General features: G+C 42.7%; 1 protein-coding gene across 52 annotated transcripts in view; it reads left to right on the top strand.

The window, feature by feature from the left end:
* Rbfox2 (RNA binding fox-1 homolog 2) overlaps window positions 1-16,522 on the top strand; it is a 243,580-nt gene that overhangs the window by 155,352 nt on the left and 71,706 nt on the right. For 11 of the 52 annotated variants that reach the window (XM_087558195.1, XM_087558203.1, XM_087558192.1 and 8 more), the window contains exon 1: window positions 10,939-11,187. In XM_087558195.1, the coding sequence (XP_087414321.1) occupies window positions 11,161-11,187 (27 nt within the window). In that variant the 5' untranslated portion in view covers window positions 10,939-11,160. 52 annotated transcript variants of the gene reach the window in all.

Here is a 16,522-nt window from a genome sequence, read left to right as displayed (position 1 = left end):
GTTTGTCCCAAGTAAAGGATGTTTAAAGAGGAACTGTTTTGCCTGTGTCTCTACAGCAGTTGATTTATTCTCACCTTTTGTACATGGCGTGTTATTTTCTAAGGACTACTTAGTTCTGATTGTAGATGAAGCCAGCCCCAGCTTGCTGTGGGCTGACTGTCAGCTAACCTCACACCTGTCTCTATCTGTTACTGCTTTTAATATCGGTTACAGAAATATGTATGCACATGTGTGTGCAAACAATGGTGGGGTAGAGAAAGCCGCTTCCTAAAAGGAGAAAAGCAACTGCTTCTCGGTAGCAACCTCTCCACCCCCACCTCTTCACAGGCAGCCACAGTTAATCCCTCCAAGTTTGACTGGAACAGCTGAGAGCACACCCCACATATTTGCAGGCCTCCAGTGGACTCATGTTGCTCAGAGTTGGGGCCACCTTCCTCTTTTCTAGCTGACTCCTGCCAGCTGTCCTTGCTCCTGTTAAATAAAGCAGGAGGGAGCTGTGTGTTAAATGATACAGAAACATACAGTGTCATGAAAGGGCCCTTTACTGCATGTATCAGTGCGGCTTTTTCTGCCAGTTCTTTCTCTGGCTGGGCTTCATGCTGTTAATCCTAACACCTGTCTCCACCGGAGACAGTGAGAAGGAAGAGTGTGTGTGTGTGTGTGTGTGTGTGTGTGTGTGTGTGTGTGTGTGTGTGTGTGTGTGTGTGTGTGCGCGCACGCACATGCGCATTCCTGCCCAAGGGAGGGCTAGAAAAATAATACAGTCCCATTTGCCTCCAATGCCCTAGGTTGGGAGCATTCCCTTTGACACAGAGCCTGGGACGTTACGTTACTTCAGCTTTGGATGCCTTGTGTTTCTGGCGTTGTTTGCTGCTTTAAGAAGCCAGAGGTCTATTCTCTGGTTGTCGTCTTCTGCCTCTTGCCCTTCTAGTGGAGTTGTCAGTTAAAAACCAATCCCTAGTGCTGTCTTTAGTTGGAATGTTTTGCTTTTCTTTGAGCATCTCCTATATGTACTGCTGAATCCTTTTGCTCTGAACTAAACTCTGACTTTACCGGCTGAGCCAGCACGCCTGCCTGTGTAGACGGGGAAAGAGAGGCAAGGATTTTTTTTTTTTTTTGAGGGTGCTTTTAGTTCCCTTGACAGGACACATAAAACTAGAAAAAAAATTGAGGTGCTTTCTGTGCGGTCCAGATCTGGAGTCTCTCCCTCTGCTATGTATGGTGTATATTGCATGGACTATCAGTATCCTCTTGTCCAGGTAAGTAGGTTATGACTCGTTTTTCAAACAATATTTGATTGACGAGAAAATTTTATGATAGAGGATACAAGTTTCCTCTCATGCGACATGGTGCATTTGGGCCGGATTTCTTAAGTTTTGTTTTGTTTTTTTCTAATTTGCTGTAGCAAGAGATTTGATTAAGTGTTGAATAACTAGACAGAAGTGGTTAGCTTTTCAGTATTAGAAATTCTGGAGCTTCATAGAACGTGGGTACAGGATGGACTGGGCAGTATAAATGTAGTATTTATTGTGCCACCATGATGTAATAAACTTGAGGATCTCTGGAGGCAACTGAGATGGCAGTCTCCAAATGTAACTGTATTTTCAAAAAGGTTATACACAATTGAGGCTATGCCTAGACTATTTTAATTTGGTTTTAGTCTACCATTTCCAATTATTCTATTGTGGAATTAGTGACATTTTCATTGTTAACTTGTTAAAATCCAGAAGCAGAAAAGGTTAAGCCATATAAAGCATATTGCATTGTGCAAATGCCTTTCTGTTGTTAGCAGGGTAGGGAGTAAATGGAGACGAGTCCTGGCTTCTGGCTCCACTAGGGTATTCATTCTACATAGGCATGCTCCATTTTTATTGATTCTTTGAATTCTGGACTACAGATGCTTCATGATCCTTAATTGTTGTCCCTTCTGACCCAATTTCTAGTAACTAGCTCCTAACTTGTGGGTTGAGTAAAAATACACAGGGTTAAAAGAGATCTTAACCCGTTGTAGGTAAACTCACTTCTTTTTCAAGCCTCTAGGTCCCAGTCCTGGAACCTGTGGAGGTTGGGTTCTGTCTCTCCTTACCTGTGTCGTGACATGTTGGTCTTGGTGTTTTATGGGCAGACATAACCTTCCATGGGTTTTGATTTCTCAGCTGATGTGCGGTGCACATCACATTTGCCATGACGAGAATTGCAGCATTTATGGACTTTAGCTGGAGACTGTTTCTCTACTGACATCAGGGGTTTCTTACAGCCTAAGGCTGGACGTGTCATGAAGCTAGTCTAGAAGCCCATCTTCTTACTGGTAAATACTGGTGGGTCTTGGTAAGCCCCAGCTGTGACCAGCAGCGGTAACCACAAGCTTTAATCACTCAGTGGAAAAGTTCTCTTCAGACTGTGACACAACTGAATAAAACAGTGAAACTTTGATTCATTCGTGATAAGATGAATTGATGTACTCTCAGTCTTTTTATTCACTCGGATTTACTGTTGGTGAATGAATATAGCATTTAGTATTTTAAACCATACTTTCCTGGCCATGCTGTGTTTAATGTTTTATTCTATCTAAAATTAAGGCAGCTCAGAGACTCGGGGGCTGAGATGTTGCAATTAAAGGTGCTTTCTCCATTCTGCCACACCAGTAAATTAATGGATTGAAAGAACAGTTTTACATGGAAAAATTAAAAACTATTTTATGAACTTATTTACTAATTTTTTTGATGAACAGTTTTGTTTGTAGCTGAGCAATAGATAGTTGTTTTCTATGCGCTCTTACTCTGACCGTGAAGTGCTTTGTAAGAAGTTTCTCTAGGATCATAATACTTGTTTTATTTATTCAGAACTCATTGCATGATGCCTAGAGTTGTGTACCAATGTATTATACAATGAACATGTTTAAGGACAAGACTGAGTAGCGTTTTTTTCTTAATGAGAAGATTTTAATCTTTTTTAATTGAGTATCTCTAGAATTGCTAACATTGAGATAATGAGACAAAGTGAGTTCTTTTCAAGTGAAGGTAAGAAGGTGCCTGACCTTTCGTTGCTCATAACATTAATAAAATAATGCCTGCCTAAGAGCGTGCAATTGAAATTTATTATTTTATTACTTAGAATTTATGCAGAACCCAATCTGGACCAGATCACTTTAAAAATACAGGTAGGTTAAAAAGATAGAGGATTGCTAGAGAAAGGTGTAAGAGACACTTGAGGTTTTTGCCCACCAGAGAGAGAGACAGAGAGACAGAGAGACAGAGAGAGAGAGAAATTTACCTAAAATAATTCTTTTTCCTTCATCGATTTTATTTTTTTATTCTTGTAGACAGGATTGCACTGTGAAACTTGCTGGCCGGAGGTCAAGTTCCATGTGCATGTCCCTAACGCTGGGATCGACCAGGCCAGGCCCTGGTGCTCTCATGGATGGTCTACTATTAAATACCTATCTCCTCTGGCTGGACAGTTAAAATGTAGCTATTGTTGCAAATTAGGAGTGCTGTTTATGGTCACAATTAGTACTTATTGAAGAATTGTTACAGACTACTACCCTGTCACCCACTACTAGTGAGGCAGTTAGAGGAAGGGAAACACAGTCTTAAACCATTAGAGATAGCTAAATGTACTGATTGAGGGTTCAGGACAGCCAAGGGCAGCCCAAGGATGTTTGGCTTATGGACAAGTAAGACAGACTTACCTATGCAAATGATACTATAGATACTTAGATGGGCTTGGGTTTGCAAAGTCTCTAAACATGAATTAGTGCCTCTGCTTTGTAGTTCTCCGGCAATAACCAATAGTGATAAACACACACATACACCCACTCTTTAGTTTTTCAGTCTGAACTAGTTTATTAATTTTTTTAAGCACCTACTATGTGCCAAGTACTTTGCCAGACAAAAGAAACAGCAACAACCAAGTCAGCATACTCTCTTGTAATTTAGTAATAGATACAGGGCATGTTTAAGACTGAAATATTACATGGTATGTACCTAATGCCAAATTATAGTTAATGAAGTAATATGTTTTAATTTGTCTGGCCTTACCAGGGTGCTAGTACATGTTTTAATGTTTCTTTCTAAAGGTTGAATTTGGACATATAAGAAATAAGTGTGAGGATTTTGTATGTATATAAATGTACAAGGTTTAGAACCGTTTCCAGATTCTACTCTCACCACTTTATTCTGACACGGGCTGTCTGTATTGCACCCTGCAGTATGGGGGTGGGGAGAACTAAATCTCATGTACGTCACTAATACTGAAAGGAGTGTTGGAGCAGAGGAGGATATTGAAATTGTGTTGTGAGATGCTTCTGGAAAGGTACCCAGTATTAGGAGTAAATTGTCACCGAGAGTTACCGCAGGGGTGTGCTGTGGAGGCTTTTGTACTGCTGAGGTTTCGTTGTTGGAAGAAGTATTCTCTCTTTAATGTTGCTCTTCACTTAGGTGTCAACGGCAGCCTGGGAAAGTATGAGCGAGCCTGCCTCTAGTCAGGTACTCTGGATCTACCTTTATAGCATAAATGGTATGTGGGTGAAAGGTAGGGAAATTGAGTCACAACCACAAAATTATAAAGAGCAGAGTATGTGGGCTGAGTTTTTAGTTAGCAGGTATTCTGTCTACAGTCTCAGGTACTCGAGTAATCTTTACCTCACCTTACCTTTTTGTATATTCTTCAGCTTCATGTTCTGAAAGATACTGAAATAAACTTATAACTTTGAAGATATTGCCAGAGATATTCTTAGAATGCTTTCATAATACTTCAGTAACTACCAAGATTTCCATTTTACTTGCAAAGTATGCCTAGATAATGGCTAAAGACAGATTGAGTTATTATTTTGAATTCAACAAGCATATCACCACCACCACCACCACCACCACCACCGTTCATCCAAGTATGAACAGAGCTGGGTTGTGACATAAAACACTATTTCTACCCTCAGACTGCTCACAGTATAGTCAGAACCATGCAGACTTATGTTGGTGAGATAGATGTCAAGGTAAAGCATGCACACAGGAACAGGTCAACTAACTGGGAATGGAAAGCTGACAGGGCTGGGGACATCTAAAGTAAGCCTTGGAGAGGAGAGGGCTACTTCAGGGCTCTAGGAAGAGGAACCTGTGAAGTCTCTCCATGTGGCAGGCAGGGTATGGTGCGTACCGAGGGATAGGGAGCTGGGTCTCTAACAGGTCTGCTAAAGCAAACAAGTGGTGCTTTCGTGTCCTACTTAAAGAGTTGGGGTTTCCCAGGAAAATGCCCTCATTTACACTAGCCTTGTAAGGAAGGAAAATAAGGAGGCACTGATAAACCAACCAACAAAAATGTAAGACGCCAAGGAAGGAAACTGAAGAAGATACTAAAGATGGAAGGACAGCCCATCCTGATGGACCTACAGAATTAATACAGTTGAAATGGTTATATTACCCAAAGTAGTCAATGAAATTACCTCAGAATTTAGTTACATTCTTCACAGGGAAAAAAAAAATCCTAAAATACACATGGGAGCTCAAAGATCCTTGGATAGCCAAAGTAATTCTTATCAAAGAATTACTTATCAAAAAGCGTAATACTGGAGATAACACAGAACAAACTTCAAATTCTACTGAAGATCCATAATCAGTATGGCTGTAGCACACGAAGGACACATGCACTGAAGAGAGGACCCAGAAATAAAGTCACACATTTGTAGCCACCTGATGGTTCCTCGAAAAGATACCAGAAACACAGATTTCAGAAAAGCCAATGTTCAGCAAATGGGCCTAGGTAACCTGGATACCCACAGGTAGAAAACAGACATGAGGGGTTGGGGGTCTAGCTCAGTGGTAGAGCGCTTGCCTAGGAAGCGCAAGGCTCTGGGTTCGGTCCCCAGCTCCGAAAAAAAGAGCCAAAAAAAAAAAAAAAAAAAAAGAAGAAAAAAAAGAAAACAGACATGAGGTCCCTTCAAAAATAGCCCAAAGGCTTTAGTACAAGATCTAGAACTCTGAAACTACTAGAAGGGACTATTAGGGAAATCATTTCACATACAGGCACAGCCATGGGCTTCCTGAGTAGGATCTGGTAACTCAGGGATGAACAGCAAGGTCTGAAGAAGAGCGGTTCAAGGTAAAGAGCCCAGTCAGCAGAGAAACACCTACCACAGTAAATTGAAGAGAGAGCCGCAGAGTGGGAGATCTTCTAACTGCTCATACCAGAACACACGAACAATGCAAACACTAAGCCCTCAAAGAACAAATCTTATAAATAAGGAAATAGAGTAAGTAAATGAGTGGGCTAATTAGTGAAATAGACAGTTGTCAAGTACAAATGGCTAACAAATACACAAGAAAACGTTCATTATTTCTTCAAGGAAATGCAAATCAAATATAGAGATTTTTAGCTGAGAGGTGGAAGCTTGTCTCTGTGTACAATTAACACTAATTTTGACAATACCAAAGAGTACTTTTCCTCCTGTAGAAAAGTGGCAGGATGAGATACATGTTTAGAAAGATTATTGGAGGGGCTGGAGAGATGGCTCAATGGTTAAGAGTACTTACTGACTGTTCTTCCAGAGGACCTGAGTTCAAATCCCAGAAAGCACATGGTGGCTCACAGCCATCTGTAACAGGATTCAATGCCCTGTTCGATGCCCTGTTCTGACAGCTACAATGTACTTACATATAATAAATAAATCATTAAAAAAAAAAAAAAGACCGATTACTGGAACAGTGAGATGCTTGGAGGATAGACCAGCGAGGCTAGTAGAGGACCAGCTACCAAGACATCTGTGAGCATGGGGATGGGCAGATGGAGAGCACAACAGAATTTACCCTGACTTAATGCAGCCTGGAGTAAGGAGCCCTCCTGTGGGTTTGAGTTTGACCCTGATTTCTTCAACTTCCTTGCCTATCAGCAAAATGCTTACTCTCACCTTGCTGAGTTTCCATCATCTCTACAAAGGAGAGTCCATTATCTCACCATTGTCCTGAGGATATAGTGAGCCTCTCAGAGTAAGTTCTTCAGAAGCAGTAGCTGTGTAATCTACCCTTCACCAATAAGACAGGCATGCTAAAATGCAAGTCACAGGGAGATTCTCTTCTGCCTTGTCCTCTGCCGGAATATGAGTATACACATATACACACATATATACATATACGTACATATCCATAATTCCCTCAGGGTTAGAGGGATGCTTAGCATAGACACAACAGGCACCTGCTTTTCTGTGCATTGATGGTTCAGCTTTGAGAACTTGGTCCAGTTTTGTATTTAAAAGCTGGTATGTTTTGTGTGTGTGTGTGTGTGTGTGTGTGTGTGTGTGTGTGTGTGTGTGTGTGTGTGTGTGTGTATTGAGGGCTATAGACAGACATGTGTGCCACACAACATGTGTAGAATTCAGAGACAACTTGCAGAGGTCAGTTCTCATTGAACATAGGTGAGGCTTGATGGTGAGCACTCATATGTTGCGACATGCTATCCCTGTTTTGGACTTTAAAGAAGTCTGTGTGCCCATTTTAAAGCAGAGTTGACTGTTTAGGGCCGTTGACTATTCAGCTCTCAAGTTAGGAAAGCTGTGGGGTAGAGTGAGAAACAGGGCCTCTGAGTTCTGGGTGTTATTAACTGAAGCAGCAGAGTGAGAGCCAACAACCTAGACAGGTATTGTCAGGGCCAGCCTCCTGGAAGTTTGTACCCTTTCTCTGCACCAAAAAGGAAGGAGGGATGGAAGGAAGGAAGGAAGGAAGGGAGGAAAAGAAAGAAAGAACCCACATATTTTCACTGGGGTGCTGCTGTGAGGAGATATGCACTTTAGGTGAATAAATTCCTAGTTGTACTAAAAAGAGAATGAGGATGGCATCTCATGCGATAACAGCATTCAGAGGGTGTAAAGGGAGGGAATGAACAAGGAAAAGGAAAAATTAGGAAAGACTGGAATATTGTTCTCCCCCCACCCCCTTTGAGGCGGGTAAACAGCTGAAGGAGCCTCATTGCTGGAGCGCTGCCAAGGGACAGCTGTAGTCTGAGGGCCAGCAACAACAGTGCCCAGGCTCCTGTGTGGCTAAAGCTGGCAGAGTGGCAGGAGATGAAGCACCATTTGAAGCTCGGGTAAGTTTCCCATAGTCAGGAATCCAAATGCCACAGAAATGTCAGAAAAGACTTGACATGTCCATTGAATGTGGTCATCACCTGGAGATCCTAATTGACTCGCCAAGATGAATTTCAGTTGAGCAGCAGATAAGAAAGGAAGCTGGACTTCTGAAGACTGAAATGCCAAGGAAACAAACCATTGAGAAGCTGAAACACAAAGTACCCTGTCCTTTGTTTGTCTAGTCAGCAAATCTTTCTTGAGTACTTCCAGTGTCCAGGCAGACTGCTGAAAGGCAGAGGTTATTCCAGCACGGAGACATGCTCTTCTTTAACTGGCTATTGAACTCTGTTCAGATGCCCCCCACCCAACTCCCCATCCCTCCAACCCCATCTGTCCTTCCATTCCAGGAGAGAGACGAAAACAAACTGTCAAGTGAGCTTTTTCTTGGTACATTCAGCCACCGGAGACCTCAGTAGTTTTGCTGGGTCAGACTCGTGCTGTTGAATTGCTCTTCCGTCTCTTGTCCTCTGTAGCAACCTTTAAAGTCAGGGACACGCTTTAGAATACCACTGGCCAGTGCTCACAGTGCTTGTTAATCAGAGTCTTCATAAAAATCATGTCTGCATATTTTATTTTTAGCTTATATTGTCCCTGTGGTAATGAATTTTTAAGCCTATTATTTGCAGTATAAAATATTAATCCTGTGTATAAGAATGCAATTTAAGTTTCTGGACCTGCAAAAATCTTTATCAGTTATCCAACACTTTTGCTTATGGGGACTTCATTTCCCTGTTTATTAAAACAAACAAACAAACAAAAAAAAAAGTCCCCTTGTCTTTATAGGAAGGGATTGAAGTGACACCCAAGAATCCAAGTAGCTTTTCTGATGCTTGCAACTTTTTGTTTGTACAGGGACCTGTGAGTTTATTTTATATATCAAAGCTGTAAACACGATTGTTTCATAAATACGGCTTTTTCTTAAAGTACAGGAAAGATTGCAAGCATTGCCGTGCCCTGCTTTTGCCTACCCCCTTCTTCTTTCTTACTTTGCCTTTTATAACTTCTGCTGTCTGGATGTTCAGACTTCGGCATGTTCATAAAGGTGTTAACTTTATGGTCTTCTGCTCCTCTCCCATTTTTGTTTGCTTAATGTTGTGCTTGAAAACCCCATCCCTTAAAAAAAAAAGTGTGTGTGCATATGTGTGCTACATGTATGTGGGTGCCAGTAGAATGGGTAAGAGGGTATCAGATCACCCAGTGCTGCCCAGAACAAGTGCTGGGACCTGAACTCAGGTCCTCTGCAAATGCAGTGCAAACTCTTAATCATTGAGGCATCTCTCTAGCCCAAGAGGATCCTTTTGCAGATTTTTCTTCATATCTGTAAACTACGAGAGCAGCTTCTTCCCAGTTCCACAGACCAGACTGCGGTCGGACTCTGGATTTTGTTCGTGGTTCTGTAATCTGTTCATTCTTTTTAGAATTACTAAAATAATTGGTAACTGAGAGAACATGGTGGTGTTGTGTTGGCAAAGTGCTAACCAACATATTACATGGTGCATATTAAAAACCTGGTTCATCATCCAGCCAGACAGTCCTGGTGAAGACAGCAAGAAACTCTACTGCTAGGATGACTGACTCACAGTTTGAGTATTTATTTAAAAAAAAATATAATTTTGCAATTGGTCTTTTCTACCTTTCAATGAATATAGAACTAATATATGTAATCTGTAGGATAGGATCTTGTCAGAATACATTTTAAAATCTTAATTTTTATGAAATAATCGGCAAAAGGCCTAAATTTATCAAATATTTACATAATTGAGTCTTTATATAGAAATGATGACATTATATTCAGGATTCAATATTTTTTTTCCTGAGGTCACTAGTATAGAACAGAATGGGACCTGGACCCTGGCCCAGTTCACCACTGTGAGCCTTTTAATGTGAGGACTGAAAAGAAGCATTTGTGTTGAATAAACATTCTCCTGAGCCGTTGTATTCTCTGAGCTCTGTGGTAACTGTTACTGTTTGCAGCAGTGATGCAGGTACCCATGTGGGTATATAGCCAGGGTGGATATATCAGAAAGGAGTTCTTTTTTACTATAGGCTAAAACACATCGTAAGCAGGAAAAACAGCTCCCACTAATCTGAGCTTTATGAAGTGAGGTGCTTCAGCAGCCAGATGTGCACACCTTGCATCTCTCAAGCAGGCAGATTTATGGTGACACCTTTTTCAGAATCTCTAGGGTTTTTAGAGGAGAAAAAAATAGGCACATAACTGACCTCCCTTCTCTCCCAGTCCTATGCCCTCATTACATCGCCTCTGGCTTCTAGCACCATTCTGTGTGTTGCTGTCCTTGAAAGCCTTCCTGTCACTGAGCAGCTTTTCGCTCCACACCTTTCATTAGACCCACTCTTATCTATAAATGTCCATCAGTAAGGGAAAAAACCTTAATTTTCATTTCTTCTTTATTATCAGATATTCATAGCTATAATCTCGTAAATCTGTATTAACTGTAATAAGTTGTGGTAAGTGCTTCTAGAGCAATATAATTAATACTGCCATCACAGCCTTATATGCTAGCACATGGTGCCTACCCCTCCTCAGTCTCCCCCTCCTGCCCTGTGTACACACACAGGAGAGAGAGAGAGAGAGAGAGAGAGAGAGAGAGAGAGAGAGAGAGAGAGAGAGAGAGAGAGAGAGAGACACGCTTGCGCACAGTAAAGCACAGGCCAAACTGCCATTCTCCAGCAGGCCTGCTTCTGGAGTCGGGAGCTGTCAGCCTGCTGGGAGGGGTAGGGGGGAGGAGGAAGAGGTGGGGCTCTACTCTGATTAATTACCTTAGGCATTCAGGGGTGGGGCTTCCTTCAGCCATCTGCCTGAGATATGGGAGGGAGCTGGAGAAAGAAGGAGGGGGAGAGACTGCCGGAGAGGAAGAGAAAAGAAAGGAAGAAACACTAGAAAGAGAAAGGCAGGAAAACGTTTAAAGGGAGGCCCATCGCCCGCCCTTCGCCAGCTAGCTGGGGACGGCGTGGCAAAGAGCCACAGAGGTGTGCCCCGCTACGGCGGCTTTCAAAGGGTTATCATCTGCTTCTTCTGGTTTATGGAGAAAAAGAAAATGGTAACTCAGGTAAGACTTGTTTGTCCTCCACACATTTCTGTCTCAGGGATCTGCAGAAAGGTCTGGGGTTGGAGTGTAGCAAGCCAAGTTTTAATGAGGGTTGTTTTCTTAAAAAGGCAGATTTATTGTTATCATCTGAAGTGTCGGTCCTTTGAGCATGTGTACTATATCGTGCCTTTTTCTCCCCCTCCCTCGGCTCCATAGCCGATCCCAGTTTCCTGTAGTGTGCAGCTGTAGCTCAGGAAAGAGCCTGTGGGGATTTGTCTACCTCTTTGTCTTGGTTCTGAGAAGAGGGAGGGAGAGAGACTGCAGAGGTAGGAAGAGATTCTTGTAGACTGCCTGAAAGGGGAGAGGGAGTGACTTCCTTTTAAGAATTGCAGAAGAATTTGTGACACTGGGAAAGCTGATTCACTGGGGTTTCTCAGGCTTGGCTAGAGAATTGCAGTTTGCTGCCTTCTTTCTAAACGGATTATCAAAAATGAAGGCTAGGAAAGACTGTTTCATTTCCATGGCTTTGTCGTTGTCAAAGGATGTTTTCCTTAGGAATCACGGAGTATCTTAGGGTAGCAGAGGCAGGTACTGCTTTCCCTGATAGAATAAATGTGTACATGTAAGTGACGATTGCCCGACTTAAAAGACGTTTGAAGGAGATGGAGTAGGGAATGGAAGATCTTCGTCTGTCTTCTCTCCCCACCCCCTTCTCTGCCTCTCTGGTTGTGTCAAGCAGAGTCTGCACTGCATTTTAGCAAGTCATTCCCGGCAGATGGAAAGGTGAGGTTCTCCCAGCCCGGCAGGGCTATTTAGTTGCCACCCTACTGTATGCTCCTTTACTCTCCACCACCCTACCCGCTTTTAAAAATCTGTGGCTTGGGGAAAGTGGTGAGACTGAGAATTATCAGAACGTCCTTTTCCAAGATAGACTTTCAAACCCTTTGGTCACGAACTTGGGATCAGGTCGCTTCCCTCGCTGGACAGTGCTTTCCTTTTAAGGAGGTTGCCCCTTTTTTGTATTCTCTCCCCCTTTTCTCAAAGAGCCACCACCGGAGGGCGAGAGGCAGCAAGCTATCAGATAGAGGCATCGCCTTTGGTGCTGGAACACTGTTTAGTTAAATGTTATATAATGCCCTGCAGTGCTGTTTGGAAGGAGGAAACCCGTAGAGATGAATCGGTCTATTTTGACCCAGAGAAGAGGGAAATTTCAAAATATAAATACTTCCAAGAAGGGTTTTCTCCAAATCTGAGTTAAGGGATTATCAAGAAGTTCCTCTGGAAAGTAGAGAAACTCTTAATTTTTTTTTAATACTTCTTATTTCTTTGTAGAATCTTAATTAATGGTTTTGAAGTACCATTTTATTTCTTCAGGATCTCCATAGGGGGAAACCCAGGTCTTGATTCTGATGGCATGTGAGATGCTGCTCACTTCACCTTGGGTCCACATCCATCTCCACCAAGGGGCAGTGTTAGACTGCAGCCCTCAGCTCTCACGTAGGCTTTTAACGCTGCAGCTCTCACATGGGTTTTAAAATCAGTGAAGGACTTATCTAAACAGGGACTGTTAAAAATCAGACTGTGTAACCTCGTGGAACGTTGCCCCTTGGTTTTGGGAACGTTGAAGTGTGACAAGTAAAATGTGCTTGCTTGCTTCTCCTTCAAATTGTGTCCTAATCATCAGGGGTCTGGGGGAGGTTGGAGAAATAAGTGGAACCTGGAAAGAGACTTTTTAGTGGTTAAAGATTCTAATAAATAAAATTACTCTTTGTGCTTTTTCAGATGCACTAAAGTGCTGAGGGAAAGACCTCATTTTCTCATGTCGAATCCATAGCCCTGAAAAGACAGGTCTGTGAGGTTCAGAATTGTGATGTTTGTTTCAGCGTCTGTACCATCTGTCCAAAAGCAATGAGGGTAGTTGTTTGTAATCTAGAAAACACACTCACAGGGCATAGTAAGTGGGATCAAGCCTTTGGTCCGCTCTGTGGTTTGTTTTTCCACTTTGTTGTGTAGGTTTGTGTGTTTTGAGCCAGACATCATATCCAAACCCTTGATAATGCCCTATCATCTGAGCATTTTCAGTATAAACTGTCTGCACTGGTCAGGGGTAGCTGATGGAGTGACCCGAATAGCAGTGCTCGCTGTCTCTTTGCCTTGGACCCCCTCACCCCCATCACTGGGTGGAAGAAGTCATCGTCATCATTTGTTATTAGATTGGCGTGTGCACATCCGAGCTTTGTTATTACTTGTACTCTAATTTTATATGGCTCTTCCGTTGAATTAGCAAACTGCTTTATCACTGACAGTAGAGAGAACTTGGCTTTTTAATAAAAACAATTTTAATGGCAAAATATTCATAAATTAGTAGCCAGACTTGCTCATGTGACACTTTAAATTATACCTTTATCTCATATTCATGTTCATATTACAGAAGTTTTTGCTGAAGTCTCTAACTTGATTCATACTCAAAGACAGTGTTTGTCCTATCTATAGATAAGTTCGGTGGGATAAAAGAAAAGAAAATCCTTCTTCTAATATGTGTAAACTAGAAAAACAAAGTTGAAGACTGACTTTCACCTAATTAATTTAAAAACCACTTAGCAAGACACAAGCTCTGTCACACTAAAGGGGAGGGAAAGCTCACACTACAAACTGAAAGCAGACGCTCGCTTGCCTCTACAGCGGGGCGAGCCTGCCAGCCCCTGGAACACAGGCCCTCCCTTTCTTGGACAGTCCAGTGCTTTGCTGGCATTTTCTTCAAAATCTGTTTTCCATCAGAACCTGGAGAGAGGTGTTAGGAATAGGCGAGGCTGGGAAGAGGGTTGCTGTTCCTTTAAATAGTGCTGTGAGCCCAGAGGCAGCAGGCAGCAGGCCTCTGGAGTGTATTCTTTTGTAATGAATCACCAGCTCCATTGTCTGCTATCTCCCTTTGTAGCTGGAGACTGAAGTCTTTTACCTGAGCTGTGCCCTCTCAGTCCCCGGGTAGTTGGAGGAGAGGGGTGGGAAGGGGTATTTTATGCTTTAATTAGAGGCAGCTATGACAGCAGGTATGTTTGCTTTGTTTCCATTTCCTCTCCCCTCTCCATTTGTGCTTTCTGTAAAGCAAGCACTGGTGCTGGGAGTCTGACCTATGAATTTTCAAAGCACATCCCATCTCTATGAATCTGGGAGTCCTGCCCTTCATTGAGTTTCCATTTTGTGGCCTTCATCTGAAGTAATTCCATTCTCTTGCTCCTTTCCACACAGCTCCCCCCCCCCCCCAGAGTGGAGCCCACACTGTTTGTTTTGGCACACTTTCCACTTTCTATGGGCTGCACAGGATTCTGGGGAAGTTTGGGGATAGGCGGGGATGTGGGTTGGAGGCTAAATTTATGTTCCTTTACAATGAACCAAAAAGAAAAAGAAAAGGCCTTACTTTTTCCAGTGACTTTCTTCTGAATTCTTCAGAAAGCATCTGAGTCCATGTCTTCAGTTTTAACCATTTCCTTACTAAGACCAAGACTGACTATTAAAAAGTATCACTATTCTAAAAATTATTTATCTTTCCTGGAAGATAATCAGAATTCCATAAATGGGGATGTTAGAACTCTTGAGTGTTTGTAATGCTGTAAATGTGTTCATCTCCATCCCATACATCCTAGCCTGGTGTTTGACAGATTCCTGCTGAAGCTTGCATTGCTAGAAAACAGCCTTATGCTGAAAAGTAATGTCAGCCCTCCTCTTCTCCTCCTCTTCCTCCTCCTCCTTTTCCTTAGTGCTTCTGTTCTTCCCTGAAGAGATTGCAAAGTCGCATTGGTATAGATGGCTATCCGGAACAGTCTCATCTCTCTCTGACTTGTGCTTCAGCTTGTAACCTCTCGTGATAGAATGCCTTTCTTTAGGTTTTCTTATGGGAAGTCACTAGAATCAGTCCCATTCCAGGCCTTCCTTCCACTGACCTCAGCCTTAGGGTCTACTGCACATGCTTGACTGTAGAGCCACACGTCCTCTATCTCAGTGTCCTCTGACATTCTTTCCGTGCCCGTTTCCATCACACAGGTTGTATATGGACTCTGCCTCTCTCAGTCACCATGAATTCCTAGGAAAAACTCTGCTGTTTGGATGGCAGCACCTTTATTCTTGAACTCAGATGCTCAACTTCTTCTAGGCAGTCAAATGCTGCGGCCTTCCACTGAGGCCTGCCATTCATTCCATTTCCAGACTTGTGTTCCTTTGTTACTTTCAGAATGATTAAATTCAGGAAACCTTGGAGTCACGTAACTGATTCCTTAGGGGACACTGCCAAGTGTTATTCACCTAAAGTGGTAGTCTGATTTTTGTCAATTTTGAGCTTAAACCTTTCAGACTCCCAAGTAAAATCACGTGTCCATTCCAATCCCCCAAGGCCCTACATGGTCAGGAACCTGTTTGTCCAGCCTCATCTCTGTCACCCAGATTCCACTCTGATTGCATTGGCCCATGTCTGTTTCCTTGAAACACCTCACACACACCCCTGTCCTGCCAGGTCTTTCCCTCTTGCCTCTCTGCTGTGTTCTTCCCACCTAAGCTACCAGGCTTCCCCTCACACTCCATCAAAGCTAGCTCTCTGCCTGCTTCTTCTCTCCACCTTCCTTTCCCCCTCTTGCTACTGGTCTTACTGCTTGTCCTGTCTCTCTCCTCCTAAGCTTGTGAGCTCAGGAAGCTCATAAGTGGTCCTCTCTTCCTTCTGTCTAAAACAGCCGGTCATCCTAGCAGTGAACCCTTTATGCGAGTATGTGATATTATTATCAAGCACCAGTCTCAGTGCCTAAATTACATCATTGAATTTGGCAACTCAGAAATTTGAGTAAATCCAAAGAGTTTATGTTCAGTATTCTTGTTCTTAAGTACCACCAGTAGACCATCATTAAAATAGCTACATTTTACATACTTAATTTGTACTGATATATGTATACGATGTTTATGGATGTGAATTGTGATTGCTCGCCAGTCACCTTCTGAGTAGTTATTTGCCACACACAAACAAAACCTACCTGTTGCAGTAGTTATGTGTCTGTCTCTCACCCTCTCACTCCTTTTTGCATGAAACATTAAGATTCTAGAGGTCAGACAACCTATCTTGAATACAGAGAGATTTCACTCTGAGAGCTATTAATTCCCACTTCTATGCTGTTGGATAATATCATTGGCCTCTAAGCTGCTGGTTCCACCTCCATGGTGGTGGCTGAAAAGTAAACATGCTTTCCTTAGCGTGGATTGAGCCCTCTTCTGCTGTTGCCGCCTCCTCCTCCTCTTCCTCTCCCTCCTCTTCCTCCTCCTCTTCTCCCTTCTCCTCCTCTTCCTCCTCCTCCTCTTCTTCCTTCTCCTCTTCCACCAC

Source organism: Rattus norvegicus, chromosome 7 (assembly GCF_021556685.1).
Source record: "Rattus norvegicus strain SHRSP/BbbUtx chromosome 7, alternate assembly SHRSP_T2T, whole genome shotgun sequence".
Lineage (NCBI taxonomy): Eukaryota > Metazoa > Chordata > Mammalia > Rodentia > Muridae > Rattus > Rattus norvegicus.
The sequence above is the reverse complement of the archived record's forward strand: the minus strand, read 5'-3'. Positions and strand labels throughout refer to the sequence as shown.